This window comes from Pipistrellus hanaki (assembly GCF_964339955.1).
Source record: "Pipistrellus hanaki genome assembly, chromosome: 2".
Classification (NCBI taxonomy): Eukaryota; Metazoa; Chordata; class Mammalia; order Chiroptera; family Vespertilionidae; genus Pipistrellus; species Pipistrellus hanaki.
In genome coordinates, this window is record NC_140504.1 from 6,161,858 (window position 1) to 6,178,639 (window position 16,782).

The following is a 16,782-nucleotide window of genomic DNA, read 5'->3' on the forward strand; positions in this document are numbered from 1 at the left end:
AAAATATCGAACCAAACTGGTGATGAAATTCCTCAGGGCCCTTCATTAGCTGAATTAGTAACAGACTGGGCACAGGCGGTAGTAATTCCTTTGCAGTGGTGAGAAGTAACTGACAAATTGGGATTTTGTAAGCAACTCTAATGCTTTGTGAAGATATTTGTGGTTTCTGCTGGAAAGCCAAGATTTAAATTTTTTTTTTTAATGATTTCAGAGGGAAAGGGCGAGGGAGAGAGAGAAACATCAAGGATGAGAGAAGCATTGATCAGCTGCCTCCTGCACACCCACACTGGGGATTGAGCCAGCAACCCAGGCCTGTGCCCTGACGGAATCGAACCATGACCTCCTGGTTCATAGGTTGACACTCAACCACGGAGCCAAACCACCTGGGCTGGAACTCCAGGATTTAATATCTACTCTCATAATTGAGCGAGTACTAAATCTCAGCCAGAGATTATTGCAAATAAAGATATTTTTTTCCTCAATCAAGTTCACAGACACCAAGTTCAGAACTTCTGCACCAGAACTCACCTTGCCCTCAGCCCATCTGTTAGTAGGAATGTGTGTGTGCCCGGTTTTTCTTCCTAAAATGATTGTACTGATGGCAATGGGGATGAGAAATAAAAACAGTTCAAATAAGGGAACTCAGGCTGGGGCCATAGAGGGTGAGGGTGAGAGAAGCTGCAAGAGCCACATGGGGAGCCAGCAATGGTACTATCTTAGACGTTGCGACAGACCACACACAGCTGTGATAAATTAGCCTTCTATTTTGTACAAGCTGTGTAAGAAGACACTGGTGGGGAGGAAAATCATCCTCTACCCTTCAAGTTCTGGCTGGACTAATAATCAAATTAAGACAGATTAGTAGGAGAAAAGACAAATTAAAGTTTAGTAACATGTATACGCTGGAGAGACCTAGGAACACTGAGTAACTTACCAAATTGTGGGAGCCATCATCTTAAATACCACCTTCAGCTAGTGACAAAAGATGACATTGGGGTGGAGAGTCTTTATGGGAGGTTACCAGGCAAAATGCAGAAAACCAGCCTAAGGTTTTTCTGCAGATTTAAGTCCCTGCCTTCTCTGACTGAAAGCAGGACAGGTACAGTGAGGGAAACCCCCTTACGGATGGAGGTGACCCTTACAAATCTAATTGAGTTTTACAAAGGATAAATTCTCCTAGGTTTTCAGAGCTTCTGCTAGGTCTGCTGTTTCTTAAAATTAACCAGCTTAAAATAATCAATATGCCAAAGTGGCATATTTGGCATCCCAAACTCTGTTCTCCTTCAATATAGGACATGGAAATACAGCGTAGAAAAAAATTTGAACTGGAAATCTTTAGAATAAACATTCAAGCAATGACTGACATGATGGAAAGGCCTGGTTGCAAAGGTTGTCAAATGAGGTTACTGCATCTGCCATCCTGTCCTGCACACCAGAGTGTGAGCAGTGTCCTGCCAGCCACCAGGTGCCACAGGCAGGCATCTTTGGCAGGCCTCTAGCCCAGTAAAGCCATGTGAGGTGAGGCTATGGGCATGTTTACTGGAAGTGCTGCTTTTCTTGTTTGCCACCTGTGGCTGACACAGAATGACTGGCCATTTAGTCAGGTCTCGGGATGGCAGGGAGCAGGCTAACTTCAAGTCCAGGAGACTGTGGTCCAACAAGGATAAGGAAAGTCAGAATCCAGCGGGATTGCAGGCATCACCATAGTGCTGGGCCTTGGGGCCAGTTTTGGGTCTTGGCAGAGTCTGGCTGCCCACATGGGGTCTTGGCCATCCCTCTCTGTTGGACTCTAACTCTCCACTGTCTGTTCCTGCACACTGTCAATTGCATGTTCTCCACCCCCTTTTAGTTTGGGCCCAACTCTGCCGCCTCATCCTCTTCCTCTCCCTCCACCCCACCTAGGAGCTGCCTGGTCCTGTCGCCAGGAACGGATGGACTCCTGCCATCTACACAGCTGCCCCCTTTCAGCAGGGTCTGGGGCTGGGTCACTCAGAAGGGACTGTGGATTGATAGGTATTGTGTGATTGCAGTTTCCAAAACAGTTCATTATTTTTTGCAAAAATAATGCCTCAATGAAACCTTGCTAATCTTTCAATATATGTTATATTTTGTCTAAAACATTTTATCAAGATTTGTACTTTTTGTGTTAAAAAACTAGGAATTTAATTTTGTATTTGTCTAAATTCAGTTGTGTGTGTGTGTGTGTGTGTGTGTGTGTGTATATATATATATTTATATATATATATATATATGTGGGTGTGTGTGTTAAAGTTTTATTTCAGCAGAATTTCCTGCAGCATAAGTGGAAATAAGCCTCTAGAGCAGCAGTAAACCATGGCACTGTTAACATTTGGGATCAGAAATGTCTGTGTGGAGGAGGTTGGTCCCTTCATTATAAGATTTTAGCAGCATTCTTGGTCCCTACATACTAGAAGCTAGTGGGACCCTAGCCCCAGTTGTAATAATAAAAATGGCTTCTGATATTGCCCAGTGCCCTCTGGGGGAGAAAAGTCTCACCTGGATAAGAACTACTGATCTAGAACAACATTTCCCAAAATGTATTGTGTAGAACCCAAGTTTAGTTGGATATGCATACATTTTTATGTATTAATCAGTTAATCTATTTTGTGTTGTGTTTTTAGCCATCATTATTAAAAAAATATATATATATATTTTATTGATTTTTTACAGAGAGGAAGGGAGAGGAATAGAGAGCTAGAAACGTCGATGAGAGAGAAACATCGACCAGCTGCCTCCTGCACACCCCCCACTGGGGATGTGCCCGCAACCAATGTACATGCCCTTGACCGGAATCGAACCCGGGACCCTTCAGTCCGCAGACCGACGCTCTACCACTGAGCCAAACCGGTTTCGGCGCCATCATTATTATATACTAGAGGCCCAGTGCATATATTTGTGTACTGGTGGGGTCCCTCAGCCTGATCTGCGCCCTCTCAAATCTGGGACCCCTCAGGGGATGTTGGACTGCCAGTTTCTGCCCAATCCCTGCAGGCCAGGCCAAGGGACCCTACCGGTGCACAAATCCATGCACTGGACCTTAGTATGCATGTAAGATCTTTGGTTAAACTCTTCCCGCCCTTCCCCCTTTCCTCAGATTCTTCAGTCTGTCCCATGTTTCCCTGTCTGTGCATTGAGCATCTGCCCCCTGGTGGTCAGTGCATCTCATAGCTACTGGTCTAACAGTCGAACGGTCACTTAGGCTTTTATATATATGTATTTATATGTTTACATAATATAGGTAAGTACGTTTTTTATTTTAAAAATTTAAGAACTCTTCACAATTTAATGGTTCTATTTTTTTTCTGATTATTTTATGTCCATGCTTAATGTGGCAGAGCCTTTTGAGTATCTCGTTTTTTTTATATTTTCTGTGTGTATTTTAGCCTCTTCTGGCCTAACAAGCTTAGTCAGATCCCAGGGGACCTAAGTGATACTTCCCCAAGCCTTGTTTGAACAATAAAGTGATTGCTTGGCAAATGCTTTCCTCAGAATGTGTTATTGGCTGAGCCCTCACTGGAATGGGGGATGTGAATGAAGCCAGGATAGAAGAGAGGGGACAGGTGGATGACAGCTCACTGAACTGTAGTGATGGACAGTTGATTGTCCTAAAAGGTATCTTGGAAAAATCTCTCTCTCTCTCTCTTTTTTTTTTTTTTTGTATAGAATTTTACAGTTTTCTTGGATTCCTTGACAGCTTTCTTTATTAATAATATTAGCAGGTTTAGTTTAGAAAAGTATCATCAATTAAATATTCTGACAAAATATTAGCAGCCACAAAGAAGATGTCAAGATGTCGGTTGCAAATGTCTCTTGACTCTTGCTGTGTCCCCAGTCCTTTCCTGGCTCCTTAACTATCTCTCTTCCAGACATGCAAGCCAAAGTTACCGTAGACTTCCTTGCATTACTGTTAGTGGGGTTGATTGTGCTCTTCTGTCGTTTAACAGCCTTGGAGAGCAGCCGGGGAGTTGCCCTGCTGAGAAGGAAAGTGGCTGGGTGTGGTAGCTCCGAGCTTTCCTGCATTGGGCCTGTCTGTAGATTAAATGATTTGATGTCCCAAAACTGAGTTAGAGAGCAAATTAAAAAAAAAAAAAAAAAAGTGTTGATTTCAGAGAGAGGGAAACATTGATCAGCTACCTCCAAACCAGACATGTGCCCTGGCCTGGAATCTAACGGGTGACTTCCTGGTGCATGGGATGATGCTCAACCAACTGAGCCACACTGGCCAGGCTAGAGAGTACATTTTTGATGGATAAAATAAGTTATAAAATGTCTCTTTGGACAGATATATTTTAGGCCATGAGTTGGCAAATTGTAGGCCTCTGGGCCAAGTGCCACTAGAGCCGACGTAAAGGAAAAAGAATGTACAGTAGAAACAGTACGTTGCCCACAAAGCCTAAAATACTAATTAGCTGGCTCTTTACAGAAAAGTGTGCTGACCCCTCAGCCATTTCAGCTGAAACAAATTAGTATCGGTCTGGATAAATGGAATCAAACAGCCTAAGTCTGTTGGGGAAAATATGACTAATAAAGGGTAAGACAAGATATTGTCCCTCAGTAGACTATCTTGCTGTGATTGGTATGTAATGACATCCGTGTAAAAATAGGGCCTAGGTACAATAAATAGCTGTTAAGTCATAATTAGAATAATAAAGGAATTCATGTGAATAACTATTGAAAGCTAAATCTAGAAATCTTTGCTTTTTTACCAGTTCTCATTGCTTCTTTGTTTTTCCTTTTGCTGGCATTTGAGCCCTGAGAAACTCTGCTTTGCTGAAGTCACTATACAGAGCTTAATTCTTTCTTATGGGTACCACCTGGTCCAGAAGCAGTTCTGAAACCCAAATACCATCGGGAAAGCAAGGATGCCTCTGTGTGCCGCACTCCCTGTGCTCTGGGGCTGAGGAGCACCGTGGGACTAGGCTGCGGGAGAGCAGACTCTAGCTGGGCTGGCAGGTACTGGGCCCTGTGGGTCAGAGGTCAGGAAAAGGGGCAGGGTTATAGTAGGACGGCCACACTGGTCTTTGGCTTATTAGGGCGTCTTTCTAGAAGCCACTCCCTTCTCCTCCCACTTTTTCTTTGTCTTCATCTCTCTTTTTTTTTTAAAGAATACATTTTATTGATCTTTTTACAGAGAGGAAGGGAGAGAGTTAGAAACATCAATGAGAGAGAAACACCGATCAGCTGCCTCCTGCACCCCCCACTGGGGATGTGCCCTCAACCAAGGTACATGCCCTTGACTGGAATCGAATCCAGGACTTTTCAGTCTGCAGGCCAATGCTTTAACCACTGAGCCAAACTGGTTTCGACCATATCTCTTTTAAAAGTGACAATTATAGTGCAGAAAATAAAGATGAGCCTGGAGTGTCTTGTTTTTACCTGAAAGCAAGAAAGTTACCAAGAATTACTAGGGTGTATTAAAGGCTCTAGGAGGTAACTGAAGTTGCTTGCATTGGCCAAAGATGGGCTAATTTTGGGGAAATATATATATATATATATATATATATATATATATATATATATATATATATATGTAAATATATATTTATATATATGTATACACACACTTTTTAAAATTTAATTTTTCTTATTTTAATGGATATTTTTCCATTGATTTTTAGAGAGAGTGGAAGGGAGAGGGAGAGACAGAGAGAAATACCGGTGTGAAAGAGACACATCAATTGGTTGCCTCCTGCATGCCCCTGACCAGGGCCAGGAGCCTGCAATCAAGGTATGTGCTCTTGTCTGAAATTGAACCTGGGACCCTTCATTCGCAGGCCAAGGCTCTGTCCACTGAGCAAACTAGCTAGGGCTAATGTACTTATTTTTAAAATGTTCAAACCCATGAGATCATAATGTACTGAAACAGCCTCACTGGTCACTATTGGAGAAGGATAGGGAACTAGCACATTCTGAAAATTGATAAGCAGAGGCAAAGAAGCAGCTCTTAAGAAACCCCATAATTGGGGCTGTAGTGTGGAGAACGGGCTTGGCATGGGAAAGCATGGCCATGGGAGATTGCTCTGAAGGCATTGCTGGGAGTTCAGACAATGGAAGGGTGACAATGGGGGAGCTTGTTTAATTTGTACATCATAGGATCAGGGAGGTATTTCTTTCCTTTTCAGTAACCTGTGTTCGGTGTTTTGGAGGTGCCTACTTCCAGACTTTGTCAGGAAATGCCACTTCTTCACAAGAACACCAGGCTGTTATTTTTTCCTTTGGATTTGTTAGTGTTTGCAGAGCAGAGTTACATGCGTGTGCAGCGTGGTTGTCCTTGCCATGATTGGAAGTCATTCGTGGTGTTTACCTGATGCATTGCCTTTTTCAATTATTCTCTTCAATGGTGTTTCTCATTTTGAAGGACACCATAATTCATAGCTTGAATTGATGAAATTAACATTTGCAGGCATTAAAATTGAACGGAGCCGAAACTGGTTTGGCTCAGTAGATAGAGCGTCAGCCTGCGGACTGAAAGGTCCCAGGTTCGATTCCGGTCAAGGGCATGTACCTTGGTTGCGGGCACATCCCCATTAGGGGGTGTGCAAGAGGCAGCTGATCAATGATTCTCATTGATGTTTCTAGCTCTCTATCCCTCCATCTTCCTCTCTGTAAAAAAAATCAATAATATATATATATATTTTTTAAATTGAATGGGTTGTCAAATACTGTCCCGATTTTCTTACGGGTTCTACAGTTATCTTAGAAATAAAGTTATTGTGTTCTTAGGAATGTGTAGAAGAAATGGGGCTTCAGAGCCAGAGTCTGACCTCACAAAGGTATCTTAGCCTCTGTGTTCTGTAAGATGAGGACAGTGTTACACAGCATCTGCTAGAGTGCTCTGGTTCCTATTAGTGGGAAGCCATTAGTGGCCTAACACAACCATTTTATGGTGCTCATGGGTTTGAGGCCAGGAATTGGAAAGGATGCAGTGGAAATGGCCTGTGCCTGCTCCACAAGGGTTGGGTCCTCAGCTAGCAAGACGCAGAGGCTGGGAGTGGCTTGATGACTGAGGACTGGAGTCTTTTAGAGGCATTTTCTCAAATTTGGAAGTTGATACTGGCTTTCGGCTGAAACCCAAATGCCACTGGAAAAGCAAGGAATGTTCTGAAAATTGATAAGCAGAGGGAAAGAACAACTTTTTATTTTATTTTATAGATCTTATTGATTTTCTTCAAAGATGAAGGGAGAGGGAATAGAGAGCTAGAAACATCGATGAGAGAGAAATATCGACCAGCTGCCTCCTGCACACCACCATCAGGGATGTGTCTGCAACCAAAGTACTGGAATCGAACCTGGGACCCTTCAGTCTGCAGGCAGATGCTCTATCCACGAGCCAAACCGGTTTCAGCAAGAAGCAACTTTTTTTATTCTTTTTAATATATTTTATTGATTTTTTACAGAGAGGAAGAGAGAGGGATAGACAGTTGGAAACATCGATGAGAGAGTCATCGATTAGGTGCCTCCTGCACACCCCCCACTGGGGATGTGCCCGCAACCAATGTACATGCCCTTGACCGGAATCGAAACTGGGACTTTTCAGTCCGCAGACCGACGCTCTACCACTGAGCCAAACCGGTTTCGGCAAGAAGCAACTCTTAAGAAACTGTGACTCTATGATGACTCTACATATGACCTGGGCTTCTTCACAGTATTGGGGTTGGAAATAGGGAAGTGTGCTTTCTCACAGCATTGCGGGGGGGGGGGCTTCCTCACAGCATGGGGCTTAGGGCATCAGCAGTAAGTGTCCAGAGAAGATAGAAGCTGCTTCACACTTACGACCCAGCCCAGGAGTCACACACCTTCGCTTCCACTGCATTCTCGAGGTTCCAACTGAGTCTCTAAGGTCAGCCTTAAAAGTGTCTCATGGAGGTGTTGAATATGAGAAGATATTTCTTCCCTCATTTTCCCTTTCCTCCTCTCACAGCCCCGTTGTGATACTGACAGGACAAAGTGAAGATTAAACAGAACACATTTTCTGTACATTTCTGCATTAACATGGACTATGTATGTAGCTAGCACTGTGACATAGAGCTTTGAGACAGTGTTCTTCCAAAGCTGGAGAGATTTTATCTTGTAAGTGCTTCTGCTTTATCCAGCCCAGGCCACCCAGAGTCAGCGTGCCCATGTTTAAACAGGAGAACACACGACTGACCACAGGTACAGTGTGTTTGAAAAACAGCACCAAAACCCGTTTCACAAGCACTCTGTAGGAATTGAGTTAAGAGAGATTTTTATAAAAGAATCAAATTCTAAAGCTTCCTGCATTTTTGGGGCAATTTTTCTTCAAGCCCTGGCAAATCTAGTGTCTTATTTCTTCTGTCCCAATGGCCTATTTATCTATTGTGTTGTTATATACTTTTATGTTATTTCTGTAGTCTTGTAGGATACTTTAAAATTTGCTATTTCTTAAATCTCTTAAGGGTAATTTAACTATTCATGGATCTTGATTCCACCATATACATTTTAGGATAGGGTTTTTTTGTTTGTTTGTTTCTAAACAATAGGAATTTTTATTGGAATTACAGCTGCAAGATTTATAGATAACTACATGTACCAAGAAAAACCAGTAGACTCTCCATAAACTAAAGGCTCTAGTGAAGTTGACCAGTACAAAGTTAGTCCATACAGATTAGGGGGCACTTTGTATCCAGCAGTCTACCACAAAGTATAATGACAGTGAGATATTTTTGACAGCAGCAGGAAAAACTAACAATGTTTAGGAATTGAACCATGAGCACAGGAGACCTCTGTGGGAGAGGACCCAGGCTCTGGACTAGGGAGACCGGACACCATAGAGGTGTCTCCTGCCCAGATTAACCTATCAGGACTTTTTCGGCATTGGTATAAAGGTGTTTCTGGTTTTGTCTGCCGCTCTATCCCAAGCACTTACAACACAGCCCACATGGAGAAGACCTGCAGTAAATCTTTGTGGACTGGATGATGGGCACAAAGCTAACAAGTCGTGGGCCCTGCCTTTCAGTTGGCAGGCTGCTGTGAGACTTTCTATGCTGCTCCTGGATCTAACCACCGCGCTAGTGACTGATGATGGGTGACTGTAATCGATTTCACTGTTTCTCTGTGGATGACATGTAGGTTCTGTTTCCATTTTTTATTATTATGGATAAAAAACACTAGCGTCTAGTTTTCCTTGCCATGTTTAATGCCCTTTCAAATGAGACTTTTGAGCACAAAAAAGGTAATTTGAGGTTATTTTAAAATCAACATTCATGAAGGCCACAAAGTTACAGGCTTATTCTGTATACCTTTATACCTTTCTGTAGAATTTGCAGGCTTTTTGTTTTCTTTATGAATTTAGTATATTTTAACCGAACTTTGCCCTTTAGGCAGCCTTTGATCAACTCAAGGTGATCCGACTAAATATACCATTTTTAATGATCAGTCCCAGTCATAACATACACAGTTGGAATCATAATTTTAAGTTTAGTGGATTTGATTTTCATTTAAGCACCTTATATATCTGACCAAACATGTAAAACCTTCTCAGGTATGCCTAATAATTTAAAGTTATATTTACAGTGAATCTCATGTTCTCAAACTTTCCAATCCTGTCTACCAGGTGGTGAGCTTCATGGTCAGGGACTTGGTTTTGTTCACTGCTGTAATCCCAGGACCAGTATTTGTATAAATGATAAACTTGTATAGATGAATAAATGTTTGCAATCTTCATTAATTTCTCTCTCATACCTTTTCACTGAAAAAGAAATTATGTCTAAAATCAATAATGCAATTATACATTTTAAGTTAAAATCAAGGCTAAATTTTAAGGTTAATTTGTCACATTTTCTTAACTATTAAAGCACCTTAAATGTCAAATACATAGATTATTATGAACACCAAAATATTAAAATCTAAATCTTTCACAGGGTTTAATGATACCATTAAAGCACTAAGTCATCTCAGACAAGAGCGGGCAGACCACACTGGCCAGAGAGCTGTGGCCGGGAAGAGAGATGAGACCTTGCCAACTTCAGGGCCTTCTTCTGACCTGCGTACTATCCCTTCTTTTCTAGTCTCTATGAGCTTCTGAGCCAGCTGGAACCTTCCCAGATTCATCCATATTGTCTGAGCAGGAAACACGTCACTACCGGATCAGTTTCAGCCAATCGTTTATATCTGGGCTTTTTTGATAAACTTCTCTTATTCCAGTAAGCCTAGACGAGAAAGCTTAAAATACTAAAATGTCATACCGGGCCACTAGTATTATGCTAAAGAAAGATGAATTTTGTTGACCATCATCCTTGGGTCAGTTATTTTCCAGTTGATGATAGGTATCAGATAGTCACTCAGATTCTGTCTTGGGCCTGCTTGAGCCAGCAATCTGAGGGTCTATAGCTGAGCAGATCGACAGAGGCCTTGACCAGAGCTGAATGCCAACTCTTAGATTTGGTCCATATTTCATATTTTTGTCTGCCTTAAAGGTCATAGCCAGAATGCTAGTCTCTGGTTGATTGAAGAAGAATGCGATATTTTTCATGACTGACTGTACATATAGTCACATTATTTTCCAAACTAGTCATGCATTTTGTGAATTCTAGGTCTCTTTCAAAGTTCCAAGTTTTACTTCATCTTTGCTGGCAGTATAGTTGTTTTAAATTTAATAATTGCTAGATAAAAAATATATTATTTTAAAATTGCATATTAGTATTTTTTTTAATTACTAATGAGTTTTACTATTTCTGTACATGAATAGTAGAAAGTTGTGCTTATTTCATTTGTATTAGTCTAGCTGGAACTCTTGAAAGGGTACCGAAGTGACAACTTCAACAAATTATCACTGGGTGAAACTTGTATAAATAATATTCTATGTCTGACCCTTGAACACCGTGTTATTATGAGTACATTGGGTTGGCAATTCTTTGACTTCGATTTTAGAGCCCCAAGTGATGTTAGGAAATTAAGGCACTGTTGTTTGAGTTTGAACATAATAGATACTTACTTTCTGTGTAATGGGGGGGAAGAAATGGGGATTGATTGATTGTTTCTTCAACTCAGGTTAGCTGTTGGTTTTTATGTAATGCCCATTAAAACATATTATGATAAAGCCCGGACTGATTTGGCTCAGTGGATAGAGTATCGGCCTGCAGACTTAAGGGTCCCAGGTTCGATTCTGGTCAAGGGCATGTACCTTGGTTGTGGGCACATCCCCAGTAGGGGGTGTGTAGGAGGCAGCTGACCAATGTTTCTGTCTCATTGATGTTTCTAACTCTATCCCTCTCCCTTCCTCTCTGTAAAAAATCAATAAAATATATATTTTTAAAAGAAAAACATCCTATCTAATAAAGAGGGAATATACAAATTGACCATTATGTCATCACAAAGATGGTGGCACCCATAGCCACAAAATGGTGGTGCCCAGTTCCCTTAGCCCCTCCAGAGTCCCACAGTCCTTTCAGCCCAGCTGTAGGGGGGAAGAAAGGGTGGCAGATGCATAGTGTGGCCGGCCCTGCCCTCAGCCCTCCAGCTGTCCAGGGCCAGCCCGAGGTGCAGGCAAACCTCGGATGTCAACTGCCCAGCTGCCCAGGGCCGCCCGAGGCTCAGGTAACCAGGGCAGGCTGAGGCTTGCACTGCTGGCAGTGGCAACAGCAAAGGTGTGATGGGGGCGTCGCCTTCCCCTGCTTGCTGGGTCGCCTCCCACCCCTGAGGGCTCCCGGACTGTGAGAGGGGACAGGCCAGGCTGAGGGAATTTTCATGCACCGGACCACTAGTATGATGCTAAAGAAAGATGAATTTTGTTGACCATCATCCTTGGGTCAGATGCTTTCAGTTATTTTCCAGTTGATGATAGGTATCAGTTAGTCACTCAGATTCTGTCTTGGGCCTGCCTGAGCCAGCAATCTGAGGGTCTATAGCTGAGCAGATCGACAGAGGCCTTGACCAGAGCTGAATGCCAACTCCGAACCCCAAGAAGTCTGTTGAGATGAGCCCTGTGAATTCTGCTAAGACTTGTTTGCCTGCCATCTTGCAGGCACCAATCGCATTGCTTATATTATATTATATTATATTATATTATATTATATTATAGTGGAATTTGGAAAGGAGTTCCACAAATTACGAGCAACAAATTTGCAAATGGCTCTTCCATGTGGTGGCACTGGTTGTAATGTCTACACACATACACACACACACACACACCCCTACCTGTTGGCAGCGATCTTGAGCAGATGGTGCCATCTGCTGATAACTTCTCTCCAGTTTCTTTGATGTTCTTTAGGAATATTGGTCACCATGGTACTCTGCCTGTGTGTTTACTGGACAATATACTATAGTTATATAGAATTTCCTTTTTTTAAATTCCTCACATGGTGTTTTGTTGTAGAGAGAACACATATTTTCAAAACTTTTGACAGAAATTTCAAAGTTTTCCTTTAGAATAGCTGTACCGGTTTGTATCAGATATTGAAATTTTAAGCAGTTTTGATAGAGGGACTGCAAATCTATATATTTTTAAAATAAAATTCTGACTTCCCCCCAGTATTTATTACAGGCATTTTAAGACACAAAAGGTTAAAAGAGAAGAGTCATCCTCTACCACCTCCACTCAGCAGTTGTTGAGTTTGGCCACAATTTGTATAAGTTGTGTGTGTGCTCTTACTGACCATTTAAAGTAAACTTTGGCCGAAGCCGGTTTGGCTCAATGGATAGAGCGTCGGCTTGGGGACTGAAAGGTCCTGGGTTCGATTCCGGTCAAGGGCATGTACCTTGGTTGCGGGCATATCCCCAGTAGGGGGTGTGCAAGAGGCAGCTGATCGATGACTCTCTCTCATCAATGTTTCTAGCTCTCTCTCTCTCTCTCTCTCTCTCTCTCTCTCTCTCTCTCTCTCCCTTCCTCTCTGTACAAAATCAATAAAATATATTTAAAAATAAAAAAATTAAAAAAAAAATAAAGTAAACTTTGGAGGCCCGGACCGGGTAGTTCAATTGGTTAGAGCGTCAACCCAATACGCAAAGGTTGCAGATTTAATTTCAGGTCAGGAAACATATACAAGAAGCAACCAATGACTGCATAAAATAACAAATCAGTGTTTCTCTCTCTTCCAGCTCTCTCTCTAAACAAAGCCTTCAAAAAACAAAAACTGTAGATACATAACCATACCCCTAAACATCTTAGCCCTGGCTCTTCAAAACAAAGATGTTTCCATTAGCATACAGCATCACCACACCATCTTAACACTCAGTCTCTCATGCTGACTTAAATCAACTTTATTTATTATATATATAAATAAAGTTTATATATGTAATATAAACTTTTCAGACTGAAAGGTGAATTAGCCAACTTCCTAGGATATAGTGGAATTTATTATAAGGTAATTTTCTTATGGGAAGATTAGGGCTGAAGCAGTCAGAGGACCTAGCAGTTTTGTGCAAATTATACAATTCCCACCCCCCCTTTCCCAAGACACCTGTTACTGCACTGTTTTTATAATATAACTCAGGTACTAATGATTGACAAGACAATGGGACAAATAATGCAGTAGCAATAGGAGCCTTCCCTCCTGGTGGTAGACACTGTCACCAGTTTGATATATATTTCGGTAGTCGACCTGGCCATTGCTAACAAAAGTGTTTATGGTTACATTTTAGGGAATGCAGATAATCATTAACTAGAAGGCTTTGATATGCTTATTAAAGACAGGTTGGTCAAAAGCCACAGCATGAAAGGACATGAAAATGAAGATGGTGTTTGTTCACACCTACATCTATGCAATGGATTCTCTCCCCTCCCCCTGTGACACTGCTCAGCCTTTCTGTTCCTTCACCCTCAGCTATATTAACATGGCTGACTTCTCCTCAGTCCTCCTCCTCCCCCCGTGTGAGTGGCATCTCGGTTCACTCTTGCCCTGCTGGCTGCCACTCATTCTGGATTCCCTCTTCTTCCCAGCTTTCTTACATGGCCCACCTCCTCTCTCTTCCTGGGTGTCTCATGCAGTTTGGTGGCTTTACCTACTGCCGTAGGGTCCTGGGGTTGCCTTAACCAAGCCCTACTGACTGGGTGGATAAAACAGGAATGGATTCTCTCAGGGTCCTGGTGGCCAAACCTGAAATCTAGGTGTTGATGGGGCCACACTTCCTCTGAAGGCTCAGGCCTTCTCCCACCTGGTGGCTGTGTGTTCTTGGCTTACAGCAGCATTGCTCCAATCTCTGTCTCCAGTTTACATAGCCTTCCCCTCAGTTATGTCTCAGGTCTTTTTCTCCTTCCTCTTTTTTCAAAATAATTTTTAAAATATGTTTTTTAATTGATTTATTTAGAGAGAGGAAGGGACGGGGGGAAAGAGATAGAAGTATCGATGAGAGAAAAATATTAACTACCTCCTGCATGCCCCCTTACTGGGGATCGAGCCTGCAAAATGGGCATGTGCCCTGACTGGGAATTGAGCAGTGACCTCTTGAAGCATGGGATGACGCTCAACCTACTGAACCACACCGCTGGGCTTCTCCCCCCTCTTAAAGGTTATCAGTCATGGGATCCTGATCCTCCCCTCAAAGCAGGATGATCTTATCTCAAGATCCTTAATCACATCTGTAAAGACCCTGTTCCAGATAAGGTCCTGTTCACAGAGACTGGGGGTTAGGGTGGGTATATCTTGGAGGGCACAGTGTGACCCCCTTTGCACATGTAAACCATACCCTGATGATTACTGAGTTTATATTTCTTGGATTTCTGAGAAGCATCTCACACCTAAAATGTCCTGACTTGCTTTCTCTTCCCAGGCCATAGAACCTGTTCCTCACCATCTGCTCTTTACCGGGACATGCAGCTCTGCTCTGCAAGTTGTTCAGGTGGGAACTTTGGATGCTTCCTTGACCCCGCTTCTACACCCGACCCCAGGCCATCTGCAAACCCTGTGCTCTCAGTCCCCTCAGTCCCCCTTGTCCACATGGCCCCCTGCCTGTCCATGGCAGTACTTCCCCACCCTCCGTGTGTTCCCCAGTCACGTAGCCTGCCCTTCACAGTCAGAGGGACCCTCCTCAGACATAAGTCTGCTCAGACCCTCTCAGGAACACCAGTCTTCACCACGGCCCATGAGTCTGTGTGAACTGGTTCCATGTCTCCCACTCCCTTAGCTTCACTCCTCCTTCACCACTCTGCTCGGGCAAATAGCTGACCCATGTTTCTCCCAGGCATTATCAGTAACTCTGCCCCCCAGTCATTCTCTCTCCCCGCCTGGTTTTCTTCCTCTCAGCATCTTCGGACACTTTACCTGTGTGTTGCCAGGAAAACAAACCATGATTCGCATCTCCGTGTTACAGACAGATGTTAGAAGAGTGCCAGCTCAGCTCCCTGAGCACACCTTTGTCATTCCAGGCTGAGCTCCAGTCTCCCTGTCTCAGCAGCCCCGATCAAGTCCTTGAGGTCTCAGTACTAGTATCTTCTCAGAGAGCCTGCCCTGTCCCACGTCCGGGAGCCCCTGCACCCATCTCTGTTCTGACACCCTGTGTGCTGCCTGGCCTTCCTCGTGACCTTGTCTGCCAGGAAAGCAGGGCCTCCCTAGAACAGTGTCCTTCCTGCATGTTTAGACATTCACTAATGAATGAGTAAATCCAAATGACTGGAAAGTATGTTAGCAAGTCAGGCCCTGTGTAAGAATAAATGTGACGTCCCAGTAAGTGGGGTGATGCTGAGTAGGGTTTGGCATAAGGACAGGTTTTGTTTTTTTTTCTCTTCATATAAAAATATGTATTTATGTATTTAAAAAATTACATGGATGTTGTGGAGTAGGGAGGGCAAAACTGCACTGCAATTGTTAACTGATGCTTTTCTGCTTTTATTTTCCAGATACCATTTGCTTTTGACTCAAGATGATTTGATGTCTTATAATAAAGTTATTAACCATGATGGCTACACAGACATTAAGCATAGACAGTTATCAAGATGGGCAACAAGTGAGAGCTTAAGTTTTTATTCTGTGTTTTAATTATAGTCAGTCGACTTGGTACTAAAATACAAGCAATGCTTTGCATATTAATAGTTCAACTTCCATGAGATTGCAGGTTCAATTTTAATATATTATTCATTTAATATAGGTTAAATTATTTTTTAAATAATACCAAGATTGCTAGTAATTTTGACTCCCCTAAATCATACTTTCTTGGGCATTTGTCTTTTTTTTTTTTTTTTTTTTTTTTAATAGAGCCACAGTCACTCCCTGGCCCAGCTACCATGCCCCCAAAAAGCTACAGCCTCAGCCCTCTCCACATCTGCTCTTTGCCTGGAAGTGAAAAAAAGTCAAATTCCAAATCTTATCTCTGTTCCCCTATTCACTGTACTGACCAGGCAAAGGGCCTGCGCTGAGCTGGATGTGCGTGGAGTAGGTTTCCTCTGCCTCCTCTTTCTGTGCAGTCAGTGTACGAACACAGCCTGGGGCCCTGGCCTGCTAGCTCAGTTGGTTAGAGTGTCGTCCTGATATCCCAAGGTTGCAGGTTCGACCTTGGTTCAGGGCACATACAAGAAGCAACCAATGAGTACATAAATAGTGGAACAGCAAAATTGATATTTCTCTCCCTTCTTCTCTCTAAAAGATAAAAAATAAAAAGAGCACGTACACCTGAAACCGGTTTGGCTCAGTGGATAGAGCATCGGCCTGCAGACTGAAAGGTCCCAAGTTCGATTCCTTGGTTGTGGGCACATCCCAGTAGGGGGTGTGCAAGAGGCAGCTGATCGATGATTCTCTCTCATCGACGTTTCTAACTCTCTCTCTCTCTCTTTCTCGCTATAAAAAAAATCAAAATATATATAAAAAAAAC

General features: G+C 42.7%; 1 protein-coding gene across 7 annotated transcripts in view; it reads left to right on the top strand.

The window, feature by feature from the left end:
- The window catches only part of PKNOX1 (PBX/knotted 1 homeobox 1), a 50,372-nt gene that overhangs the window by 3,632 nt on the left and 29,958 nt on the right, over nucleotides 1–16,782 (top strand). For 3 of the 7 annotated variants that reach the window (XM_084873666.1, XM_084873672.1, XM_084873670.1), the window contains exons 2-3: nucleotides 14,749–14,817; nucleotides 15,815–15,921. The exons of 1 other annotated variant lie outside the window; for it this stretch is intronic. In XM_084873666.1, coding sequence (XP_084729792.1) covers nucleotides 15,871–15,921 — 51 coding nt within the window. In that variant the 5' untranslated portion in view covers nucleotides 14,749–14,817; nucleotides 15,815–15,870. Of the gene's footprint in view, nucleotides 1–1,902; nucleotides 2,014–8,583; nucleotides 9,108–14,748; nucleotides 14,818–15,814; nucleotides 15,922–16,782 lie in introns of those variants that run through there. 3 more of the 7 variants (XM_084873668.1, XM_084873669.1, XM_084873667.1) reach the window with 2 other exon arrangements.